The following is a 25,987-nucleotide window of genomic DNA, read 5'->3' as shown; positions in this document are numbered from 1 at the left end:
TGGTTAATTGCAGACTCATGAATATTTTAGGTCCCTTAAGGAAGCCCAGACAGGCCTATCATTGTACCTGGATATCAACATCTGAGGTTTAGTGGTTAAGGAAGCTAAAGAATTCAGCCTCTCCCTTTCCTAGAATAAATGTAGGCCTAGGCCTACGAGAGGAAGTGCTGGCAGTTCTCTAAGTCAACAAAGTTTGACTGTGTGTGTGTGTGTGTGTGTGTGTGCGTGTGTGTGTGTGTGTGTGTGTGTGTGTATAAGACACCTGTCCTTCTGTGTGGTGTACTGGGTAAAGTGGTCAGGAGCTGGCAGGCCATCAGTACGCCAGGCCAGGCAGCGCCAGCTGCTCTCAGAGTACAGGGGATGAATAGCCTTGTTGTTCGGTCCTATCAGAAACCTGAACAGCACTTGTTTACAATAAATGCAAGACTCCCAAGACCTGAACTTGATGTCAATACAACTCTTCTGTACACATGCTAACCTACATGTTCCCATAGATAGGCCTTAATGGGAATCTTTGACATGTTTGTGAGCCAGCAGCCATCCCCTGCAGGCCTCCCTGGGCTCAGTAATCCTCCCTCGTGCTCCGCCTCAGCCCTCTGCTCCTGTAGTCTTAGCTCCCCTCCCTGCTCCCACTCAAAGGGCTCTCTGTGCTGCTGGCTGGCAGGCCAAGTGTTTATGGAATGTCTCAGCTGCTTGTGGGGTGTGGGGGGAAATGGCTAATGAAATATAAAGTGCCGTATGAGTTCACCTCTCTTAACAACAGCCTGACCCATGGAGCTAGTTGTGTCACTGGTCAGCAGAGTTTGTTTTAGACGAATGTTCTCTCTGCACAGTGAGCCTAGCCAAGGTGACTGAATGGGCTAATGAAAAGCCTTAGGAGCAAATAAGGGCAAACAAATTAATAAATTAGCTTAAATGTGGTGGTCATTTAATCATTTAACTAAAGAAGCTGGAGTAAAAGTAATTCAACCACACAAATCAAATGATTCCTAAATCAACGATGGTCTGATGTGTTCAGTACTGTGCCAACACACTATTAGTTTTAACTAACCTGTTTAGTACAAACTTGTGTTGTAGATCCTGTGTTGCTAGGCAGATAATGACTCAGCCAATCAGAGTAAAGCACATCAGGTGAGGCCGGTGAAACTTTCACTAATATTTAATGCTGAATGAATAATTGATATTACCTGGAGGTCATTGTGATTTCCTTGTCACTGCTTATAAATACTTTCTGCAGTGTGACCATCATCCGCCCATTACATGCATCAGCAAGCTTGTAATACTGTCAGCCATTATGTTTGTGTTCATCATACAACTACTGAGACTAGCCTTTCTCAAACAGGGCTAAGGGTTTCCACCATGTTGTGCAGAGGATAAAATATCTGTAAAATGCAGACTCAAACATCATTTATAGTCATTTTCCAACAAGTGTTGAGATATGAATCATTCATTTGCAATGACCAAATAAGCCTAAATGGGTACTGTGTTGTATTAGATGTGCTGTTCTTCCCTTCCATTTATGCGTCACTAAAGTTAATCTGTGTGTAGCCCATGCGTGCATCTGCTCATTTGTCTATGTTTATATTCAATAAGGTCACAGACTGGAGCAATTATTGGGCTTTGATTCTCTCTCTTATGCAGGGCATTACAAGCAGCACTCTGACCACCCTGAGCTATTTAAACACACTGATTAGTAGGTGTGCTGGGCTGGGCGGCCCAGTTCTGACCTACGCTGCTCAATGACTAGCACTAATTTTAGGCTTCCCCACAACAGATCAGAGCGGAGCGCTGGTGGGCCTCGCTGCCTCTACCGGCCCTGTGGTCTAAAGCGCCTCCCACTCTAGCAGACACTTCACATGGCCCAGGATGTGATGATGTTTGGTTGGCTAACACGCTTGACGGTTTGCCAAAACACACAGCTGGCTTCTTCGTCTTGGTCTCGATTACAGATGCCACAGGTGTAAGGCTGTTACTCTTTAACCTATTGGCTCAATCTCAATCAGAGAGGAAAAAAACATGCTGCTGACAAGAAGTGAGTGCCGCCACACTGATAGATCAACCCTAGATGGTCCAGTGTGACGGACAGAACGCCCCTCTTCAGTAGTGGCGGGATTCAAGTACACTCTTTGTAGTCTGACGGACCTAAATGTCACCACAGAGTCTTTGTGAAGTAGATTGCAGATAAATCTATCTCCATTTTTTTCCACTTGCCTCTTATAAAGTGAGGAAAACGATGTGGGCTACAGGCCAGGGTCGCCACGTCCGGCATCTGAAAGCCGTCACCCCTCGGCCGGTTCCCCCTTCTGCTCGCTCTCCCTGGGACCGCCGTCTCCCCAGTGATCACACAGTCGGGAGGAGAATCCATTTACTGGAGCCATAAAGTGGTGCTAACCTTTTAACAGCATCGCACATTGGCGTCTTCTGCCGCTTTTTCTGAAAGGTGCAACTTCTCCCCAGATCTATACACCCATTAGAGAGGCGACAGAAAGGCTCGTCCTTCATTGTGCCTTTTCTCAATGGTGAAGTGGTAAATTATGTATGCTAAACTCCCAATTCCAGCTCTTTCCGCGCGGGATCGATCAACACATTTGCTATTTGGTGCTTATTTTTGGGGCCTTGTGATCTAAATTCTCCCCATCAGTTGAATGGTCTGTGTGTACGCTCGATAAGGTCACAGAGACGAGCAATAACTGGGCTTTGATTCTCTCTCTATGTCAGGCCATTACAAGCAGTAGTCTGACCGCCCCGAGCTATTAATGCTGATTAGTCAGAGTGTTGGCGTTGTACTTTTTTCCCAGTGCTGAAATGGTACATTATGGATGGTAAAATCCCAATACCAGCCTTTTCTGTACTGGATCAATACTTGTTTGCTCTTTGATGCGTATTTTTGGTCATTGCTATCTAAAGTTGAATAGAATTGATGTTCTGCGTTTAGGACATTTAATCAAGCCGTTGGTGTGTCCAGATGGGTCGAGCTGGATCCACAGGCTGTCACTCTGATCGCTGTCTGGACCACTTCCTCCTTTTGGTTATTTCCAGAACCAACAACAAGCTCATCCTTCCCGTATTTAAATGCCCTCTAGCTAATGCTGCAAGGCGAAAGACAGCGCTTTGATGCACGCGTCACGTGGCGACGGCAATGTCGTTTAGAAAACAAACACAATCGAGCTTTCTGTCTTAACCCAAAGACAGAATCCATAGAAAGGTCCTGAGGAAAAATTCCCTCTTTTTGGATGTTGGTGTCCTGCTTGTCCTGTATGAACTCTGGAAAGAAGGCCATATGAATGTTGTTGTGATAGTGAATCTCTGATTCCGTGAAACTGTCTTGGCTGCACATCTGTCAATCCCTCTCTGCCTGTTTATCATGTGTTCATCTCTATGGATTAGGATTACGGGTTTGAATGTGTCTTTGTCATGTGTCTTTGTCATCAATAGAACATCCTACATGTGCCTGTGTTAAACTGCTGTGATAGCTCTGAGTCTGAACATGGCTGTTGTTTGCATGCTGCAGGAAGGACCAGGGTTTCACGATGACAGATTATTCTCCTGGGGAACTAGGAACCAGTTGTTTTGGTCAAGTCCTTATATATCCTTGGATTCTATTTTTAGTTTCCGTGTTCAGCATGATGTTTGCGGTAGTGTGGGAAAGCAAAGACCTTCCTCTTAGAACTTCTAAATTGTGCATTAAAGAGTGATTCCAACTGAATCTTGTTTTTTTTGATGATTGTAGTGATCTGAGATCCATAAACCCAAAGTTCATTGGAATGCAATCAAATGAAATTCTTGAAAAACACAGAATTACAGAGTTCAGAGACGGTCCAAAGCAAAATCAGCTTCCCTCTGATCCCCGGCACTGTACAGCTCTCAACCACAGCTGTTGGGCTAAGCGACCTTATGTAATGTTATTAGAATGTATTTATTACAGCTCTATTGCAGAGTTGAAACCATTCTAAGCTGTAGCTAGTTGGGTATGGGACAGGGAGTGCGTAGGACTGCCAGGATTGCTGTAACACCGCCCAGCTGTGTGATGTTTAGTGTTAAACCAAGTTCAGTTATTCAATTACTGCAGAGTGGAAACAAGGAAATAATATTATCTCTTCACCAGGTCCACCGAGTTACCTTCTGTTGTTAAAGCTGATCTGTGGTCTCTGATCTGCAGCTCCCAGCACTGATGGCCTGCCAGCTGTTCTGCTGCATTATTTCCACTCTCAAATTGACTGAATGACTGAGTTATTCAAGGACAGCTAAACATGAATTTTACATGTATTTTGAGGCTGTGAAAGATTAGTTTAAATCGATTATAATTGTATTTGTTTGGCACTTTTCAAAAACAAAGTGTCAAAGAAAAGACAGAAACAAGGTTACACAAGAAAATAAGAGCACAGCGGCAAAAACAAAGAAACTATAGTGGAAAAAGAGTCATAATTACATCAAAGCAAGTAGAAATAGCTCTTAAGAAGTGAATTAATAGAATGTAAAAAGAAAAACAGGCTTGTATTTTGAGTTACGATGGGGTTATGAAAGTTGTAAAAAGCTCTCTTTCCATGTATGTCTGAATTTATACGGCACAATAAATCGTTGGGGCTTGGCATCTCAAAGGTAGCTGGAACATAATAGTCATGTTTGCAGATGAATTGTGTGCGTTGGGAGTGGGAGAGGGAGGTGTTTGTGAAAGGATGACCTTGTGCAGAAAGCCTGTTTCCGCTACGAAGCTGATGAATTGCTGAATTTTCCGGACAGACCTGCCTGGACACTTCCTCAGTAGCAGTCCTTGTGATCGGTAGAGCGACGCCGCTTACTGAGGATCTATTGTGATGTTTTTTTCACACTGCCGTGGTCAAGTGTATTTAAAAAGTAGAGTGTCCTTGTAAGAGACACCGATGTCCCCGTATTTAAGACGGCGGGATACATTTTAGACCCTCCTGTCCTCGCTCTTTCTTGTGTATAGTGTTTCAAAGCTGTGACGGTTTCTTTTTCTACTGGAAGGAGATAGTTTGTGGGTCCCAGGCTGCTGTCGGAGAGAGGATGTGTTATTCATCCAGTGCCACGGCTGATGTATAATCTCACAGGAACACAGAGTGGCCTTTCACATGGACTTCCCCTGTGCTGGCGTTGGCCTGCAGTAGCCTCTTCCTCACGCAGTCAATACAGCTCTCTCTCTCTTTTTATTTCTCTGTCTATATCTCTCTCGCTCTGCTGGGCCCACTGTGTTTGTTTGAGTCCTCTGTCATGTCTCTGTGGATGCCGTCCTGTCAGTCTGACTGTCAGCCAGGCCTCTCCGGGGGGAACTCGGCTTTATCTTCCCCAGTTTCCGGAATCCTCTCTTTCCTGTTTTCAAGCAGAGGTGAACCAGTTTCGTAGCCTCTTCTTAACATACCAGGCTCCGCAGCAAACACCTTTGCCTTTATTTTATTGCTGCAGCTGCCGGCTCCCACGTACTTAACAATGATAATCACGATAATAAAGATGGATGATAACCGAAGCCATGGTGAGTCAGAGGTGGCTGACAGTAATTACAGGATGGAGAGCTTGTTGGTCCACATCTATCTACATGGTGTCCGAAAGACTGGAATCACAGGGATGAGTAACGGTGTATTTTTTTTTCTTGTTGTGCTTGTTTTCCCCACACATACTAGTTGTCAGGATGGCCGCATGGTCTAAGGCGCCAGGGTTTCTGGTCTCTGAATGTAGGCTTTTGACAAGCAGTTTGTGATGCTTATTTAGCTGGTGGTTTCCCTATGATTCCAGACTTTCTGGATGCCCTGCGGATGAATAATAAAGCAAACATGTAACACAAACACCTCTTGTGTCCCCACGTCTCATGTGGAAATCCACAAAGAATTCCACTGCTTTATGAGTTTTGAGAGCTCTTTGGGAAGAAGACAGGCAAAATGTATACTACAGCTTGTTTCAAAATTAGGTATACATTTTTATATACATTATTCATACCTTCTGTAACTTACTTACTTACTGGATGTACAACTGTTCTCCTGTTCCCAGGTAACACAATTGAATGTTGAATTATTTTGTTAAAATGACTAAATGAGTTATTATGATTAAACATTGTAAACCTACTTTTGAAACATCTGGTACACTAAGCTGCAGGAGCGCCTTTCAGTTTCACTTTAATCCTGAAAATGCATCATACCGGCAGCTGAAGGAGACCACGGCACGTGTGTCGCCCCTGCAGTTTCCCAGGCTGATCCACTGGCATGGGACAGTCCCTCTGTGGCTGGCACAGGCTCTGTGGTAGATTTGGATGGGCTACAAGTTTATGAAGGTTAAAGAGGATTTGATACAAAGACACACAGTGTTAAGGCATGGTCTTCAGCTTTGTGTTTATTGTTAACTGAATGATGGAAAGAATGAAACAGAATGCTGGTATATTAGTTGCTGTCAGACATGCATTTCCCAGCATGAACGTGATATTTCACTGTTTCACAATTGTTTACATTTTCTTTTTTTCCATTTTCATGTCTCACACAGTGTATGTTAGCTTCTATGACTATGGCATCTTAATAACTCTCTCATATACATTTTTCCTAAATAGTTTGGGCAGCCACTTTAATCTCTCTTTGCCCCAGCATTGGATCCCGAGCCATACTTTGAAAAACGCTTCTATAGCATTAAAGTTCACAACAATAGATGTTGCATTCCCCTGACTCCGTGTGACCATTGTCCTTTGTTTACCTGTTTCTCACAGAGGCTCCCTACCATGAGACCCCTCCATCCTACGGCTACGACCTGGAGCCTTCAGAAGACCACCGGCCCCACCACGACCCCCTGGCCTTCACCGGCTCCCCCTCCTCCTCGCCTCGCCTCCGCTCCAAGAGCCGGAGCAGCCGGGACACTCAGTCCTCCGGCTCCCTGGAGTCCACTCTGTCGGTAATGTTACTGGGTCAACTCCCACCGCCGTCTGACACGTTAACTGTGTCTCGCTGCTCTCTCTTTCATCTTCCTCTGGATGCTCTGCTACTGCTCTCTGGCTGCTGCATTGTCCTTCACTGCCCTCTCTCCACACACCATCCTCCACCTCTATTAGCTATGGTTTCTCTTTCTATGCTGGAGAGTTACTGCTTTATTTCCTGGCACTGCTCCTCTGTCTGCTTTCGGTTTTGGTGTAAGAGTGACCAGTCAGCCCCAACACTCTTGCTCATCTTATAAATCTGAGAGCAGTGGTTGTTTTAAGGTTAAAGGTGCTATGTGTAGCATTTTGCAACATCAATATATCTTTGCCAAATGAGTTCTGATACCTTGATATAATTACCGTAAACAAATAAGACCATGGTTGAGGTGATTGTTGGCCTCTGTCTCACTATCTCTATCTGGTATTGTTAGTGCTAGTGTTTCTCAAAATAAAGACTGTTGCAAACAGGATGTTGCCACTTGCCTCCCTGGTGGCTCCACGTGCGTTTGTTTTCTCTTTGGCTTTACTGAAGAGAATAAACCTGTTGGAAGTGATTTTTCCATCGGCCTTTCACTCTTTCCACCATCTGCCATTTGTGCCATAAAGCAATCCAACAGATTTCCTGTGAAATCCGATCCAGTTGCGCACAATGTAAAGTCCAGTGTAGAGGCCAGTAGAGTATATTCTCAGCGATGGTCTCATTTGTTTACAGTAATTATACTAATGTTTCAAAATTGATGTGCTAATGATTTATTCATGTTAAATGGCTACATGCAGCACTTTAAAGCGGCAGGTTGGTGACTGGAAGTTTGCTGGTTTGAATCCCTGTACTAGCTGAGCAGATCTGGGCAGGGAAAGCGAATAATTAACACTGTCAACTTCTTAAAAAAATATAGGGAAAAAGTGCCCTTGATCCAGGCTCTTAACCAACTGCTCCAGCTGAGGTGTCCAGTGGCTGACAGTAAAAGACACTATACCAGGCGGCTCCCAGATGGGAGTGCTCGTAATGAAGCAGGGCGTTGCTGAGAAAGACCATGCATGCTCAGCAAACATTCTGTGGGCAAACAAAGGTTAAAAAGAAATCCAGCTCCCCTCCCCCTCTATCTGGTTCACTGTCATATCTGTGGTTTTCTTATCCTCTGATGTGTACACTTGGTGATCTTCAAAGGCTAAACCATGGGTGAGAGGACTCCGCATATAGCTCCTTTATCATCCAGCCAGTATAATGGCAGGGCTTGACGCTGCTTTGCTCAATGCTCCAGTGAGCTTTTTACTGACATGAGATCACCAGGATGACTGATGTCTTTGACCTGTTTGGAATAACAAGTCCTGGGCTACCAACACACTTGTTTCCCTCAAGATGCTATGACCTTTTGGCTCTTGGCATCTCAAACTCCCGCTGAGTTTAATCAAATCCGGTCTGTCCTAATCCCAGGAGAACAGTATCTCCAGCTAGTGGTTTACAGAGGTCTAACCCAACACTGTGGGTGAGTCAGTGTAGATTAAACCTGTTTACAGTTAAAATCCGTCAAGATGAGCCTGGTGTAGGTCTGTCAGGGAATGCCTTCTGTTTATGTCTCCCAATCGCTTTCTCTCTCACTCACATATAATCTTCCTCCCAGGCGGAGCTGGATCAGGAGAAGGGGCTGGAGATGAGGAAGTGGGTTCTGTCAGGAATCCTGGCCAGTGAGGAGACCTACCTCAGCCACCTGGAGGCCCTTTTAATAGTGAGTGTCAGTTAATACACACACACACACACACACACACACACACACACACACACACACACACACACACACACACATACGCACAATAAATAGCTAAGTTGGTCTCACAGCTTTTGCTCAGACACAAAACAGCATAAAATGTATTGATAAATTTAAATTAGTCGACAACATAGCTTAACTACTTTAACTTTACCAATTATTTTTATATTGTTTTTTGGAGATACAGGTGTATAGCCAACCTTTTCACTTTTATTTTCATGTTTTTCTCTGTTGGCCTGTGTCCTTTTCAACTTGTTGGTGATTGTACTTGTTTCCAGTGCAAATCAACTTGTTTCAACAATTCCCTTGCATCAAGTGTCATTTTATTTACCCATGTGGAGTTATCAGTGGCAAAATCTTATTCCAAGATATTGTTACTTGTTAATAGAAAATCCCCCTCCCCCCAAAAAAGCTGCACTGGAAACAAGTGGTATTGTCTCAGCCCACTTGCAGAAAAAAAAAAAATTGATGCTAAGACTAAATATGAGACTAAATGACTTGAGATGGATATTTTTCGCACTGCACATTGAATAACTGTTTTGACACATTGATTAATTGCCCAGCCCATGAAGCCTCTGAGGGCAGCAGCCACGACCTCCCAGCCAATGCTGACCATCCAGCAGATAGAGACCATCTTCTTCAAGGTGCCAGAGCTTCATGAGATTCACAAGGACTTCTACGACGCCCTGCTGCCCAGAGTCCAGGACTGGAGCTACCAGCAGTGTGTGGGCGATCTCTTCCAGAAACTGGTGAGCTTGTTGATGTTTTAAACTTGTGAAAAGCTGCAGTGGGCAAGAGTTTTCTGTTAAAGGTTCACCCGTCTCATCAGCCTAAATCACAAGAGCGTCCCATCTTCCCCCAGTGGAGACGCCATAGATTTGTTCAATTTGCCCAAATGAAATTCTGAGGTCAAGTATGGTCACTGGCGGGAAGCCGTTGGGGCCGCCAACGTGCAAAGATGCCTTGTGCAGCTTTAATGGTAGTGTTCACGCATGAAATGGCGTGTTGGTTTTTGATCAAACGTATTAATCAAGTGACTTTAAAAGGCAGTTAAGTGTGGCAATCCCTTAAGGTGATTTCACTTCACCTTTGCAAAAATACAAAACCTAGACCTCGCCACACACTCAAAAAACGTGGACTACATACGAGTCAAATCAGCCACTTTCAAAGACAGCTAATTATAGCTCTCTCTTTTTGTTCAAAAGTACACTGGCTGAACCTTTTTGCATCAAATAGGATGCTGGTTTTTGATCAAACAAGCCAGTATTAGTCGAGTCAGTCACTTTCAGAAACTGACTTAATTATAGCACTCTTTAAATATCATGCCTTGATCATTAATGATAGTTAAAAAAGGGAGACTTCCAGGGTAAAAGGAGGGAGTCTTTGCCTGTTAGTAATGTTCAGTGGATCTCACAGCGCACATGTGAGTAGACAGCCTGGAGTCATGTCCTGCTCAGATAAAAGCCTTGCTTTACCACATGACAGGCAGTAAAGGGGAACAAAACGCTCTATAGGAGGCTGCTGACTGTAAAAGCTACCTCACTATTTCACTGTTGGGAGGAAAAAGATGAAACACATGCACACACACACACATGGATATGTAAAGGCACGTGAGCACACATTTGCCCACTCTCTCTCTTTCTCACACACGAACACACACACACACTCCGTTGTATAACCCTGAATGGGGTTCATTCCCTGCGTAATCCTATTATGTTACCTTATGCCAAATCATGCTTGAGCGCAGCATACACTGGCATCACAACGTACCCAGAGGACATCACGGACTAGTAAAATCTATCTGCTCTGTTATGGAGTGAATCTATTCTCATCTCTCCTCATGCCCTATAGGCCAGCCAGCTCGGAGTGTACCGGGCCTTTGTGGATAACTACAAGGTTGCTGTGGAGACGGCAGACAAGTGCTGCCAGGCGAACATCCAGTTTGCAGAGATATCCGAGGTATGTAATCACGCCACACACAGCAGGACATGAGACTGTGGCGGGCGAGTGTTTGATGTTGTGCAGCTGCCCCGGGCGAGTGATGACAGGGCAGTTTCAGCTCTCCTCACACTGCATGTCTTTAGCTGAGTAGCTCTTTACAGCGGCGTTGTTTGTTTTAATGGCTCTGTTTGGTAATTGCTCTGATTTAATGAGATTATTTTCTTTTTCCAATACCCCTTTCATGATCTTCCTGCTACGCCCCGCTAGAATCTGAAGGTCAAAAGCACCAAGGACTCCAAAGACCAGTCTGCTAAATATTCACTGGAAAGTAAGTGCTGTGTGAAATGAGTGGCGATCCCCCACATGAATCAATATTGCTATAAGTAGCTGGGCTGTGACTAGGCCTGCTGAACTGAAATCCTGCGACTCTTCCTCCTCCACAGTTCTTCTGTACAAACCCGTGGACAGAGTGACACGCAGCACCCTCGTTCTGCATGTAAGTCGAGCCGTTCCACCGCCTGGCCTCATCTCCTCCGCATATGATGATGAAAGAAGAAGAATTTCTCGTTGGGGACTGGGATTGATTTTGTCATTCTCTTTCTACAGGACCTGTTGAAGCACACCCCCTCCGGCCACCCAGACCACCCGCTGTTGCAGGACGCCCTGCGCATCTCCCAGAACTTCTTGTCCAGTATCAACGAAGAGATCACCCCGCGCAGACAGTCCATGACCGTTAAGAAGGGAGAGGTCAGTACGGCAGGCTGTGGCGCCGCATCCCCTCAGATTTGGAATCTCAGAATGGCTTCATGACCTGAAGACGATAAATTCACTTCTTCAAAATAAGTTCCGATGTTCTTAGGGTTTGAAATGAACACTCGCCAAGTGACAAATGCAGGTAAAATTTGTGGCAGATAAATCAATAAGGGTCACTCGCCCGACTGGCTGGTACCTTTTTGAGACAATAATATCTGAATGCCTTGATTATATACAGTCTTTGGTCTTTGCCTGTTTTCAAACTTTGAAACTACACTTCAAAAAGCTTTTAAGCTTTTAAGCTTTTAACTTAAAGTAATTTTGATTCTGCTGCACTTCATGATGAATTACAAACATGAGCCACTGTATAAGTGAGTGAGCGAGTTTTAAATGAACACACAGTACCTGATTCTGTACATGAAATGGCATAGAAAGTGGGTAGGGCGACTTTATTTCTATGAAAAACGCACATTCATTATTTAGGCTGGTAAAAATTATTCTCGGCAGGTACATTGTTTTTTGTTCACCAGCCCTTGCCAGGTGAGACAAAAAGTTAATTTTGGATTCTGGATGTGCTTTTTATTTTCCAAAAATCAGACTCTTGTTTGTTTAGACTGACTGTAGCGTAGCTTGTTGTAGTATTATTCTGGACACAGTAAGGGCTTCAGCAGAGGAGAAGGGCACATTAGGAGGAAGTACAGCTTGTTCCCTCTGTGGAGCACTTGTTCCCTTTGCCAAGGACAAATCCAGCGGTTTGACAGGCAGCCGCAGTGGCACAGACACTCTGCCTGGCACTGCCGTATTGACTCCCCAGCCCGCTCCTGCAGGGCTTTTATACTTGGTTTCATTTGCTGCCAGTCTTTTGTGCTCCGTTAACTCTCTGGCACAAGCTTGTTTTTTTATACAGGCTGCATTTGGGAGAGCTGAGTTTTGCCTCCTAAACAAGATATCCCCCAGTTGAAAAAAGTGACACCCACTCTTGCAAAATGATTGACAAGCCAAAAATAAAAAGGGAATTAGGTTTCATTTCAAGGGGTAATAGGTTACTTAAGTCCTTGGCTGAGAAAACACTTAACACTTAATGATACAGACTGCATACTCTGTATTTTAGAGTTACTAAACTTCAGGTAAAGTTTTTCCCCCAGAATGGACGTACAATATTTTGTAATGGAACTCTTCAAGTACACTCTGTTATTTCATTCTCTCACCCACACAGCACCTTTTTTGGCATTCGGGGTTAATTCTGCACCAGTAATTTCCATCAGATCCCGACTAGTGACAGTAAAAGCCGAGAGCGCAGGGTGTCTGGAAGCTGTAATAAAACTGGTGTGTGAGTCAGGCTCTTGCTGAGTCATCTCGGCCTGTCTGCTCTAGTCGCGGAGGAAGCGGAGCGTTAGAGGAAGCTCGTGACAGAGCGGTGCGAACGGCGAAGCCAAGGGTCTCTGTGTCGCAAACCAGGAAAGCCTGTCGCCTCACTCTCCGCTCACACCCATCCTTCCCTCAGCTCCGCTTCCCAGAAATGACCTGCGGCCTTATCAAGTAACTGTCTGTCCAGCCTTCTGCGCTGGGCGTGTGCCGACTTACCCGACGCTTCCTCACCTTTCCTGAGCCACCACACGTCCCGGGGCTCTGATTCAGAAGACCTGATTGGGAACTTCCTCTATTTTCTCTGGAAACTCGCCCTGCCCATCGGACTTAGAAGTAAATTACAGAGTGATTCTTGGGAATGCTGTACCGCATATTGTCTCGGAAGTCGGCTGAAATCCCACAGAGATAGGCGGATAACAAGTCGACACATCACAATTAACTTAAAATACAAGTTTGTTATTGTATTGGATTGGCTCTCGACTAAATTTGCACTCACTGTTGATCATTTGCACCGTGGCTGCCTGTAATTATCATGATCATTTAAACCCACAAGTTTGTTTAGCCTCGCCTCTTCTACATGCCTTGGCGCTCAACGTCTCATTACAGTGTATGACAAAAGCAGATGCCATGAATCCTGACTGCCCTTCCCTGTACGGGACAGTATCACAACACTTGGTTTTACAGTGGAATATTGAGCAATTGCGGTCCTGTTTGTGTTGGAGAGGAATGTGCAGATGTAACCCAACTCTCTTTGAAATAGGGACAGTACCAAACATGTTTGGGTGCTTCTAACACACCCGCACTGAACTGAACTGTGCAAAAACAGCATGGAAAAACACGCCGCAGTGATTTCCTTGTTTTTGTCAAACTGCGGTCGGTGTGGGATGGTAAATTCTCACATGGGCAGTATCGGTGTAAACAGCTTCAGCCCAGAGGTCAAAAGCCATTCTAAACAGCAGTGGGGACATTTAGATGCACGCTGCTGCAGGAAGAGCAGATGTCATCACATCCGCCTCTAACCTCAGGCTGGACCGGTTGAGGAGGATTAAAGGAAGCTCTGAAATTAGGATCTGTTACCGAAAAACATGGCAGACGAGCTGGAAGCGCAACTAGTCATTGACCTGACCCGCTTAGTTTACAGTTCCAGAGACGGCATCTGAGGTTGAAATGCAGCGGAAGCTTGAGAATACAACATTATTTCTGTGAGAGCTCTGCTGTAGGTTAAGGATAGCCTGGAGGTCCAGGAGATACACCTGTATTGTGTTTAAAGAAACGCTGGCTGTTCTGTTTTGGTCACATCACAAATGATTTATCGTTACAAGTGTTCATTTTGTTTACACCCATCAGGTTTGGTCACATTCATCAGATAGCAGCAACACTGCAGGCTGTAATTACACGCATGTTGTTGAAGTTTGACGTGTTTTTGAAGTGTTTTGTTCCAAAATAAGATACTGATGTGAAAAAAGTAACACATAATCTTATAAAATGATTGCTGGCATCAATGTAAAACTTACTATCAGATATGTTTTAATTTATTAAATATCTTAAGACGTTTGGTGACAAATTGTTAGCATTTTTGAGGATCAACTATATGCTTTTTAAACCGGAAAAAAATAGGATAACTTAGGATGACACTGGATCTTTATTGTACTGAGATATTCAATTTTCAGCAATTTTACAACTTGCACATCTGTGTGCTTTTTGTAAAACAGCAGGTGAAAGCCCCCTAATCCTATGACATATTTCCTTAACTCTTAGGACAGTAGGACACTTGGGTCGTATTTTGAAGATATTTTGATGGTAAGATACTTCGAGTGTAATGACGGTAGGGATGTCCTGTTCCTTTTCGGCAGAACCGTCAGCTGTTGAGGGATCGCTTCATGGTGGAGCTGGTGGAAGGTTCCAGGAAGCTTCGTCACGTCTTCCTCTTCACCGACCTGCTGCTCTGCACCAAGCTGAAGAAACAGGCTGCAGGGTGAGTCTGGCCCCGCGCCCGCCCCCACAGGTTAGAGAGGCAGGCGTGCGAGCGGAAGACCGCCGGTTCAAATCCCCCGACCGGTGGGGAATGAGAAACGTTAACCCTTGGCTGACAGACATCTTTAACATAAATTAGAGTATATATCACAGTAAGTAGTATCAAGCTGATGTCAGTTATATGAGGATACGGCCTTTTAAGTAGAAAAAAAACAAATACTACAAGCTTTTCTGAAGAAAGATTATGGAATTTTACATTAGGGCCACAGTGGGAACCCCGGTCTCTCTGGGGGAGAAAGTGTAGATTTGTCCATCAGTTTCCCAAAATAGTCTGCGAGCTTGCAGCTAGTCTTCCCCTTGGTTTCAATCAGGAACGCTAATGCTGCTAAAAAGCCATTTTGGTGAAACTGAAGGACAATGTTCCCTTCCAGCTGTGTCACACTGTCTCGGTAGACATGTATACCTGTGTTTCTATGTGTTAATGTGTGTTGTCCTCCTGTGTGTCTGTCTACCAATAGCAAAGGGCAGCAGTATGACTGTAAGTGGTACATCCCACTGGCCGACCTGACCTTCCAGACCATCGAGGACTGTGAGTCCACCCCCATCCCTCTGGTGCAGGACGAGGAGATAGACGCCATGAAGATCAAAATCTCCCAGATCAAGAACGAGATCCAGAGAGAGAAGGTGAGGATGGACCGACTGTAGAGAGCATAAAATCCTCTGGCACACAGGAAGCGATGGGTTTTACATTTCCGGTTTGTTTGGAATCAATAGAAGAAGAACCGGGTGTTAGTTTGAGCAGCGATAGCCACCATGGCTGAACAGACAAAGAAAAGACCTACAGAAACTCAAACTGCATCAACAGAAAATCCAAGGAAAAAGACGTCACAGTCCCACCCACACTGTTTGATTGACAGGTGATCTGTGGGAAGAGCAGTGCAGAAACACCACAGCAATGAGCGCTGAGCGCCAAAGATGATGCCAAAATACAAAAAGGAGGAATTTGAGGATTACCGACAAAGCATAATGTCAATAGAACAAAATGTGGAGTGCATAGGATAAGCAGTGGTCTAGACAGTATGTCCTGTATTGCATTAACTCTGTTATTGTGTATCTGTAGAGAACCACCAAAGGGTCCAAGGTGATCGAGCGACTGAGGAAGAAGTTGTCAGAACAGGAGTCTCTGCTGCTACTCATGTCCCCCAACATGGCCTTCAGAGTGGCCAACAGGAACGGCAAGGTGAGTCAGGAGGCTTGGCAGCAGACTCAGAGGATGTTTCACAGGGGAATAGTGATTGGTTTTTAACCTATCCCTTACATACACCCACAACTTGGTCCTTACATCTCAACCAATCTATATCAGTGTCCCGCATTGGTGCAAAGATATGATAAGCACACTGGTTCCCCAAACTGGGTCCTGATGCCCTTGAGGAGGCTCCACAGGGTCTCCAGTAAATGAGGGATTGTTTGTTATTTCATTCACAAGAATTCGGCACAAGGACAGAATGTATAAGAACGGCCATTTTGATCAGAGGTTCCATGCTCCCCACCTACAGTCGAGACAGACATCAACAATCTCATCAACAGACAATAGGGGTCTGTGGTCTAATGTGTCCCTACTGGGTGGTTATTGGCATGAAAAGTGTTTGGAAACCCACTGCACTGGAATGTACACACAGGACAATGCCAATCAACCCTCAAGTTGTGAAGAAATACAAATTTTAGATTTAATTTCTGCCATTATTCACATTTGACCAATCAATCTGAATCACCCAGAATTCACCCAGATTCCCTAGTCGGTATTTAATGCAAAGTGCAGTTGTTCACTCAGTAAAGTATTCATTTTGGTGTCTGCTGCCCCCTAGAGGTATAACGGTGCTGCACTGTTTTTCTGATTACAAGGCAGCATAACATTACTTTATGTCTTTCAGAGTTTCACATTCCTGATCTCCTCTGACTATGAGCGTGCCGAGTGGAGGGAGATCGTTCGCGAGCAGCAGAAGAAGTGTGAGTTTTCTCTGCAGCATGGTGCCAGTGTTATCACAACACTTCTGTAACTTTTGTGTGACTTTCATTTGCCTTGATGTTGTCCTGCAGGTTTCAAAAGCTTCTCTCTGACCTCTCTGGAGCTGCAGATGCTCACTAACTCCTGTGTGAAGCTTCAGACGGTCCACACTATTCCAATGACCATGAATAAGGAAGGTAAGGTGTAACCTGCAGTATGGCAGGCATGAATACAACTATTTATAAAATTGTTAGTCTGACAACTATAGCGCATATGATGCCAAGTATTATGACTTTCATCGTGGTACTTCTGTGATACTATTTTTTTTATTATGGGGAATTCAATTTTAGTTTCTTTTTCAGGATTTTTTTTTTTTTTTAACTTGCACAACTCATTCATTTCTAAGGAACTATTACTGTTTCTTCCCTTTTCCTGCTGTTTTTTTTATTTCTGATCTCAACCCACCTAAGCTCAACTGTTTTATTCCACAGATGATGAATCTCCTGGTCTGTATGGCTTCCTGAATGTCATTGTCCACTCTGCATCAGGCCTCAAACAGAGCTCAAGTAAGTGGCTTATTTTTGGATATCAGACTTGTTTTTCCTGTTTTGACCAGAAATAATATTGCTTGATAATTATAGAGGTTGTGGGTGGCGTTCCACGGTCGCGTCTTCCTCTGTTTCTCTCCAATCCCATCTACTGTACGCACTCTGCCTCTGGCTGTCAGCTGGGACGGCAGCTTCAAGGGAACAAGCGGGATTAGTCGGGAACACTGTGTACAAGCCTCGTCAAAATATGTCTTTGGCTTCTCAAATCGTCGCCAGCTTATGCTCCCCTTGTTTGTCTCTATCACAGAAACATAGTCACAAGAACTGCTAGCCAGCCAGTAGTCATGGGCATGTCCCAACCAGTGGGCAGTCCACTTCCCTTGCTATTTCTTTCTTTATTGAGATGGTAAGAAAGCTGAGAGGTGCACAGAGTAGGAATGAGACTGGAGAGGGGCCTCTGATTGGATTCAACCCAAGGCCAGCATGTGGTTCCAGAGACAGGGCCTTATCCACTACACCATCTGGGCATGTTATATCTATCATTATTATATAATTCAACTGTCTATAACTACTTCTGCTTCTGTCCATTAGACCTGTACTGCACTCTTGAGGTGGACTCCTTTGGCTACTTTGTCAACAAAGCCAAAACACGTGTGTACAGAGACTCGACAGAGCCCAACTGGAACGAGGTGAGAGTGCAAACCCAGGTGGAGAAAGTGGATGAGTAATGCCCTTCCCTCCCTCAGTACCTACTGTTTATGTGCCCTTGAGAAAGGCAATGAACCCCTAGTTTAGTGGTCAGAAAATCGTTCCCTTGGGTAAATAAAAGTTGAGAAATGTTGTGCACTGGGCTGTGACCTCTCTTAAGTTTTTACTAACATGCTTTTGATCTGTTTCCATGCAAGGAGTTTGAGATTGAGCTGGAGGGCTCTCAGACTCTGAGGCTGCTCTGCTATGAGAAGTGCTGCAACAAAACCAAGCAGAGCAAAGAGGATGGAGAGAACACAGACAGGATCATGGCCAAAGGACAGATAAAGGTATGGACAGATGAGGCAGACATGGGTCAAATGGTATTGGCAAATAATTCCTATTTTTTACCTATCAGATGGGTGGGGTTTACCACATTAGGACGAGTCAGGTTGTGTTGGGTTATGTCAATCACAGAAAAGAAGACTAAATTCACTTTCAAAATTCCCTGTAACTGTCTACATGGTATGCCACTCATTTTATTGTCCTGTTGTTCTTCTCTGGTACTCAAGTAGATTAAAACAAACATTATTTGACCCAAATCTGGAGCTCACTCAACCCCTGATGTATGTATATCATATTGTAAAGTGTGTCCCATGTGGTAAGCCCCACCCATATGGCCCCCAAGCAGAAAAAGACAAACTAAAAATCAGTATTTGCAGATACTATTTGCAAATAGCATCCTCTTTCAATGTTCAGTGAACTTGTCACACTCTCTATACTGATTCTAACAGTTGTGAGTATGACTTATCATCACCGTTAGCCGCAAAACCTTTTTTTAAATAATCCTGCCTTCTGGGACCCTTTGCTGTTGAAAAAGAAATGAGCCGTGAGGTTGCTGGTGGGTCACCTCAGCCTGACTGCTGATAGGGTGTTGTGACAGAGGGAGGATTAGACTTTGGGAGGGACACGGGCCGGCCAAATGTAGCCCCTGGCCCCGATCCAGACTATGACAGAGTAATGAGTAATGAGAGTAAGCGGGACAGAGGGAGAGTGAGGGAGAGAAAGACACAGAGCCCTCTTTGATCAATTAGTGAAGGGATTTCCCTGCTGGACAGGTGAGTCAAAACACCACTGAGAAAAGGAGCATGTGGGTGCTGGCACCCTCGGTCAAAGACGGGCCATGTTGTTCCAGGAGCCAGCGGCCCGGGGTTGAGACACCTGTTGGGTATTAAAGGCCCTATCCAGAAGCGGAGTGTGGAGCCACCCATGGTGTTATGTTGGCCTCTCTGCTGGCTTTGTTGATATGTACATCATTGGGCTGAAGGCAGTTTTTCACTTTCAAACAGATGAACTGGGACTGACAGTATGAAACCGTTGTCCAAACTATTGTTGGTACATGTTGAAGAAAAATGGAATGAGATTTGAAAGGAAGAGATAATTTTTTCATAAAGTCCTGCCTTCCATGAATTTATCCATAAGTGATATATTCAAGAAATCCCCAGCTTGAGGCTTTGACAAATACTACTAAATAAACCATATCACCATTTCATACACAGAAGGATTAGTGGGCATTACCTGACGCAGGACCTTGAGACCTGGGTCAGACCTGCTTTGTGGGATATGTAGAGATAGCTTTTAATCAGAGGAATAATCTCTTGGCAATGTGTTGATGCATATGTTCTTTAGATCATAGGATTAAAGGCTGAAAGATGTATCTGATACTTAAGTAGTTGAGGGGGGAAAAAGACAAAGTAAGGCACATAGCAGCAGTGATGTTAAAAGTCACTAGTGGCAATCAATAATTACCCCCAGAGGATCGTGGGTAGGCTACCTGCAGTGCTAAATTACCAGATCGCCCCTGGCAGTCCTGACAGCGAGCGGTGGTAGGCGTGAGCACGTCGGTAATGAGGGTAGGAGGGGATTCTCAGGAGTTAATCCGCAAATCCATCTGGGAAGTAGAACAACACGGAGGCGGTGTGGTCGGCAGGCTGCCCGCCTTTGTTCCCTTTCTGAGTCCTGCTGAAATGAAAGGAGCAGGAGTCTAACAAGGCCGAGACATGGACATGACAGAAACTTTTGTGAGGATTCAGCCAGGCCACATCAGTGAAGATCCCCAAGATTCTTCGAGGCAATATGATAAATGGCTGCTTTTTTGAGGGAGGAGGGATCTGCTGTTCTTGTTAGTTTAATGATAGAGAAAAGAGCGATATCTGCTATCCGGAGAGCAGGGCTGGTTTCTTTGTCTGGCGTCATTAGCTGGTGAAAGTGACGTTTGAGAGACGAGAGTTAAGAGAGGCTCACGTGAGTGAGAATGACTGAGAGCTGTCCAAGTGAGGAGAATCTGGATCAGGCCAGCAGCAGTCTGGAGGAGGGGGGGGACACGGCTCCGAGGAAACCCCCGAGCACAGGGACCCGTCTGTGGGACAGAGTTCGCAGCGCTCTGCTCAGGCCGAAGGTAAAGACATGGGGAACAAGTTGTGGATGGGTTTACTGCTGGAAAAGATGACTTGGAAACCCTACATTTGAGGACAAAAACTTTTTGGGCTCTCTCTCATTTCCCCACGGTGTTTAAATCCTTATTTAGGTTACATACTGTTGTGTTTCTCTTGGGATTTCTCTCTTTCCAGATTTACAGCCTGTGCTGTGGCGCCTATGATTTTTATCCTGTTGATAAGTATTATGTAAGAAACTGATTTTCACTGAACAAAGGATTATCTGAATGAGATTGGATGGTTTCTTGGGTGAACGAACATCTGCCATGTCGGACGAGCAAGAATGCTTAGCGGGGGGACATGATGTTATCACATTACTCATGCCTGATCACTGTAAATACAGGCTGGCAGCTTGGTATTAGTCAGGTGACTAAAATAGATTAGTGACATGGGCTGACACTACCTGGCCATATGGGGTTTATGCAAGGGTGAGTGAAGTAATTGAGCAGGTTATTGAAATGTAATACTCATGATTACATGATTGAGTTCAGAAATTAACCTCACTGGGCTGAGAGCCTGAATCTATTGTGAAACAAGTTGTTTGCTTCAAATGATGATGGTGAGGTAGTATTGTACTTGGAGTAATTCACTCTCAGCTCAGTAAATTCAGAATGTAAACTGACACAGCAATTCACAAAATAAGCGATCTCTTTTCACTTTCTCTTTACAAATCGGAAAAAGCAAAAGATTTCCTGGTTTTGAATTTTGAAGAAAATCCACTTCCTGGGTTGAATGAATTAAAAGTGAATTGAGCTCAACCCTGGTGTGGAAAAAACATGACCGGTACCTCTCTTTCATGTTTTCCAGCTGGATCCCCAAACACTGCAAAATAAAGACTGGCAAAGGACAGTCATCACCATGAATGGGGTAGGTATTGGACCTATGTGTTTATGTCTTCTTCTATGGAACTACACGGTACGAAGGAATCATATGTTGGCATCTAAGTTACCCCTCTGGTAATGGCTTTTCTTCACCATGTTTCAGATTGAGGTGAAGCTTTCAATGAAGTTCACCAGCAGAGAGTTCAGTCTGAAGCGAATGCCCTCACGGAAACAATCGGGCGTGTTTGGAGTGAAAATCCACGTAGTAACAAAGTGAGTTGTTCATATGTCTTCAGTCTGAGTGTCATGCCCATGTTTTATATTTCATATTCCCTCATGAGTCAACATTTGTGAAGTGCTTTAAGTGTTTTAAGGAATTGGATACTTTCCACTCATTCCTTCCAAAAACATCAAAAAACAATCCAGAAATAGGCTTGTTTTGTTTTTTTTGGTTCAATTGGTTTTGGTGCTGAAGTGTAAAACAACATAAGCCTGTTATGGGTAGAATCTATTTGACAAAGGATCCTTTATAATGCTGAACATGCTGTGCTGTGGATTGGGAGTTTCTTAGTTTGCTTTAGTCTAAAAGTAGAGAATTTTGAGATTTTAATCACTCACCAACTAAAATTCTAGCCTATACATATACTCTCTAGTTTCCTTATATCAACTTCAAATACTCAGTTTTAAAATACATAGCTGCAGCACCTTTTCCTTTTGGAAAATAGGGACTCCAGATGAGAAGACTGGCAGCCTCTACCGGCCTCCACACTGCATTTTACATTATGTGCCACAGGGTCAGATTTAGCAGGCAATCTGCCAAACGCTGTTCTTCACTGCCAGGGAGGGAGGGCAAGTAGCAACATCCTCTTTGTGACAGGGAACAACAGGGTTTATGGGAAATGTGATCTTAATTTTGAGAAACACTAGCACTAAAGATACCACTGGAGAGGGATAGAAACTACCAATTGCCTCAACCGTGGTTTCATTTGTTATAGTAAAACAACAAGGCATCACAATTACTTTGACAATGATATGTTGATGGTTAAAAAAGCTCCAGCTAGCACCTTTAAGCACTGTCTCTGTGTTGTATGTGACCCTGGCAGGCGGGAGCGCTCCAAGGTGCCGCTCATCGTCAGACAGTGTGTGGAGGAGATCGAGCGGCGGGGGATGGAGGAGGTGGGGATCTACAGAGTGTCTGGCGTGGCCACAGACATCCAGGCTCTGAAGGCCGCTTTCGATTCAAGTGAGTTCACCTCAGAATGTGAAAAAAAAATCATGGTTTTCTGAAAATATCATTGATTTTGGTTGATATTGGTGGTTGTTTGCCTTGTGATGATCACCAATGGAAGGTCATAGCTCACCCACCTTTTTATCCACCAATACATTACTGAACAACTGACTCATACCTTGTACAGAAGTGCCATTCCGTCCCCTACTGTTCAACTCGATCTCAGTATTCCTTCATATTTAGTGACTGTTCTCTCATCTCACTGGCAGACAACAAGGACGTGTCTCTGATGATGAGGGAGATGGACGTGAATGCCATCGCTGGAACACTGAAGCTGTATTTCCGCGAGCTGCCAGAGCCTCTTTTCACTGATGACTTATACCCCAACTTTGCTGGAGGCATCGGTGAGGCACCCTTTTGTTTTTTAACCCTAAACCAAATCACCTCGTTATTTGGAGTTATCATCAGTGCTCAGGAGTGCGTGTGATATATTATACATACATAAGTTGATGCATATTCACATGCTGTTTGCCTTGCAGCTCTCTCTGACAGTGTGGCCAAGGAGAGCTGCATGCTCAACCTGCTGCTGTCGCTGCCAGAGCCCAATCTGGTCACCTTCCTCTTCCTGCTGGACCACCTGAAGAGGTAAAGAGGCTTTACAACTACAGCACATCTTTAGAGCTATTGTGTAATTAATATTGGGTAGTAGTAGTGTATGTCTCTGTTATCCACTATAGAAAACATAGACTGGCCATCCTGCGAGCCTATTTACAGGCTACAGGCTACAACTCACTAGCATTGCTATGACTCTCTGTGTGTTTTAGCATTGCGAAGTTATTATTGCTTATCATTTTACAGTCTGGTGACAGGAGAGACAGATGACTATAGTTGACTTGGCTAACATCATGACTGTTTACATTTGGTTCACAAATGATGGAAAAATGACCTAAAAATATGTTGTTTGGATTGGAATCTCGCCTTGTTTTTTTTTTTTTTTTTGCTTAGCCCCATCTCTCTGTGTCTATTTATAAGTTGCAGTTCAAATGTTGTTCCTCATGTTCTCACAGGGTGGCTGAAAACGAGAGCATCAACAAGATGTCTTTCCACAACCTGGCCACAGTGTTCGGCCCCACTTTGCTTCGCCCCTCAGAGAAAGACAGCAAAATCTCAGCCAGTTCCACACAGCCAATCTCCATGAACGACAGCTGGTCGCTGGAAGTCATGTCTCAGGTAGGCTTCATCAAACTGTCAGGATGTCGATGAAGATGCGGTAGAGCTCACAGTGACGTTATCTATGTATCGTATGGGTCTGATCATGTCTCCTGCTTTCTTTTCCTGTGTCTCCGTAGGTACAAGTCCTGCTGTATTTCCTTCAGCTTGAGAGCATCCCAACTCCCGACAGCAAACGTCAAAGCCTTCTCTTCTCTACTGAAGTATAGCAGGAACACAGACTTGTCCACAAATGGTCAACATCCTGTTTAGAAGAAGAATGCGTGTTGCTGGATGCGGTGAACGCTGCTGGTTTACTGAGAAGATGCTCAATTTAGCCACCAGGGGGAGCCAACGACACATTGTAGACCGAAAACGACACCTGGACCAAAGCCATTTCTTTTGGAGAAGTGATGAGCGTGTGTGTGTTGTGTTTTCTTACAAGCTTACCCGCTGTGTCAGTCCAAGACAACCTATATATTACCTATATAGTCGAAACAAATCATTCCTTGTTTTTATTTAATTTAAAGTTTGTGTCAACGAGCATGATTGGCTTTACTTTACTACTTATCTTTTCCCCTGTTCCATGCTGTCACTATGCACATCAGCTCCATATTCACAGAGGGGAATTTCTACTGTTATGTTACTGGATTTTGTAAGATTTATTGCTATGGATGGATGATGGATGAATGGTTGGATGAATGGATGGATGAATGGATGGACATATTTCTTCATGTCTGTATGTACATTTTCTCCCAGAAATGTTCAAGTTGGTTGAAAACTCACCTGTGCCAATGTTTCCCTGCTGATGACCAATAGGAACGTTTCCATTGACCTAATGTTTACACGCTCTCTCTTAATTTTGTACAGAACTTAAACGTATGAGACTGAAAACTGTAGTTAAGACACAACATGCAGGCATGTTGACCTAAAGATTGAAAGTGTTTTTTTCTCTGCTATACAACTTGTATAGTGTCCTTATTCAGTTGACAGGTTCTTCTGGTGGTGTTCCACCAGATAGACAACTTGCATGTAGATGCGATTGCTTTTTGGGAGGTGGCGGTACAGCGAAGTGAAAGGCAAACCATTCCAAGAATCGGCAACTATGCTGCCCAGAGAAGAGCTCAAGCAGGCTAGGCCTAATTCTTCCACCCATGGAATGTATGCTGTGCCGTGTATTGTTATAATTTCACAGTTGTCTTTTTTCCATAGTTGACCGTTGTTTTTTAGACTTCCTCTGATTTGATTTATTTGGCTGTAATTAGCATATTGTTATTGCTTACTCCATTCCTTCTCTGTAGTGTTCTGCCTTCATGGGTCAAAACCACAGACTGTTGTCCCATAGAAATGAAAGAATCTGGAAATAGTGCTTATTTGATATTCCAAATGTTCCTTGGTAGGACCCTTCTAGCACAGTGATTCACTCATATCCAAGTCTCCTGGGTTATCAATAGGCTCCCCTGTCTATGGATCTACACAGCTTGTAGCCTGTTATTTTCAAAGCTCTGTGAAAATACAGTATGTGTGCTTGCATAAAGTATTTTTTCAGAAACATTCTTTAAAGTAAGTATTCAGACACTTCTTATTAGCACATAACTATAACCCTAAATTCTTGTGACTCATGTAAATTAATGTATAAGCAATAAGTCTTAGTGATTCCTTAGGATAAGCAATGACCAACTGTGTATGATTTCTGTAAATAAAAAGTTGATAACATTATTCTTGCACTACTTCCTCTTTCAGTCTGAGATAAAACACTCAGCAGACTTACTGCCTACTACCTTGACACAACTCTGGCATATTGCAGCTCACCAGGGTCAGCAATGTTTCAGTCCTATTTTACAAATAAAAATCACTAAACCTATACTGTATGCATGCTGACTTTGTCCTGCCATTATAAAAGGGCCCGCCGCACTGCCAGCAAATTGTTGAAGATAGTCATGATGATAGCATGCAAATTTGTATTGGTGCAAATTTACAGTCAAGTGACAAAGTTCTACAGGCAAAGTCAGGGCTTTCGAGGCCCCTTGGCATCTGCCCTGCATGTCCTGTTGGTAGTCCAGACATTACAGTGATGTAGTGGCAAATCTAAAGGTGGGTAAACTATGACCTTCAGTTGGTGATCATCATGAGGCAAGCAACTACCAATATAAACAAAAATCAATTATACTTTAACTTTGATCTATGCCTTTTTTTCTCCTAAAAAGACCATATGTTCATATAACTTACATCAGTTTCATGCTACCTACTATAGATGCATACAATAAATGTATGTGATAAAGATT

General features: G+C 44.0%; 1 protein-coding gene across 2 annotated transcripts in view; it reads left to right on the top strand.

The window, feature by feature from the left end:
• The window catches only part of LOC139929351 (breakpoint cluster region protein), a 29,948-nt gene extending 4,553 nt beyond the window's left edge, over positions 1 to 25,395 (top strand). For both annotated transcript variants that reach the window (XM_078285222.1, XM_078285223.1), the window contains exons 3-24: positions 6,704 to 6,885; positions 8,530 to 8,634; positions 9,237 to 9,422; positions 10,525 to 10,632; positions 10,882 to 10,942; positions 11,058 to 11,110; positions 11,221 to 11,361; positions 14,589 to 14,710; positions 15,228 to 15,393; positions 15,830 to 15,949; positions 16,641 to 16,716; positions 16,807 to 16,911; positions 17,206 to 17,280; positions 17,854 to 17,951; positions 18,168 to 18,299; positions 21,252 to 21,311; positions 21,429 to 21,538; positions 22,369 to 22,508; positions 22,763 to 22,897; positions 23,033 to 23,138; positions 23,561 to 23,723; positions 23,843 to 25,395. In XM_078285222.1, the coding sequence (XP_078141348.1) occupies positions 6,704 to 6,885; positions 8,530 to 8,634; positions 9,237 to 9,422; positions 10,525 to 10,632; positions 10,882 to 10,942; positions 11,058 to 11,110; positions 11,221 to 11,361; positions 14,589 to 14,710; positions 15,228 to 15,393; positions 15,830 to 15,949; positions 16,641 to 16,716; positions 16,807 to 16,911; positions 17,206 to 17,280; positions 17,854 to 17,951; positions 18,168 to 18,299; positions 21,252 to 21,311; positions 21,429 to 21,538; positions 22,369 to 22,508; positions 22,763 to 22,897; positions 23,033 to 23,138; positions 23,561 to 23,723; positions 23,843 to 23,932 (2,534 nt within the window). In that variant the 3' untranslated portion in view covers positions 23,933 to 25,395. The remainder of the gene's footprint in view (positions 1 to 6,703; positions 6,886 to 8,529; positions 8,635 to 9,236; positions 9,423 to 10,524; positions 10,633 to 10,881; positions 10,943 to 11,057; positions 11,111 to 11,220; positions 11,362 to 14,588; positions 14,711 to 15,227; positions 15,394 to 15,829; positions 15,950 to 16,640; positions 16,717 to 16,806; positions 16,912 to 17,205; positions 17,281 to 17,853; positions 17,952 to 18,167; positions 18,300 to 21,251; positions 21,312 to 21,428; positions 21,539 to 22,368; positions 22,509 to 22,762; positions 22,898 to 23,032; positions 23,139 to 23,560; positions 23,724 to 23,842) is intronic.
• Positions 25,396 to 25,987: the final 592 nt, after the last annotated feature.

The sequence above is a fragment of the Centroberyx gerrardi genome, chromosome 8 (genome assembly GCF_048128805.1).
Source record: "Centroberyx gerrardi isolate f3 chromosome 8, fCenGer3.hap1.cur.20231027, whole genome shotgun sequence".
In the NCBI taxonomy this organism is placed as follows: Eukaryota; Metazoa; Chordata; class Actinopteri; order Beryciformes; family Berycidae; genus Centroberyx; species Centroberyx gerrardi.
This window is presented reverse-complemented; position numbering and strand designations above follow the sequence as displayed.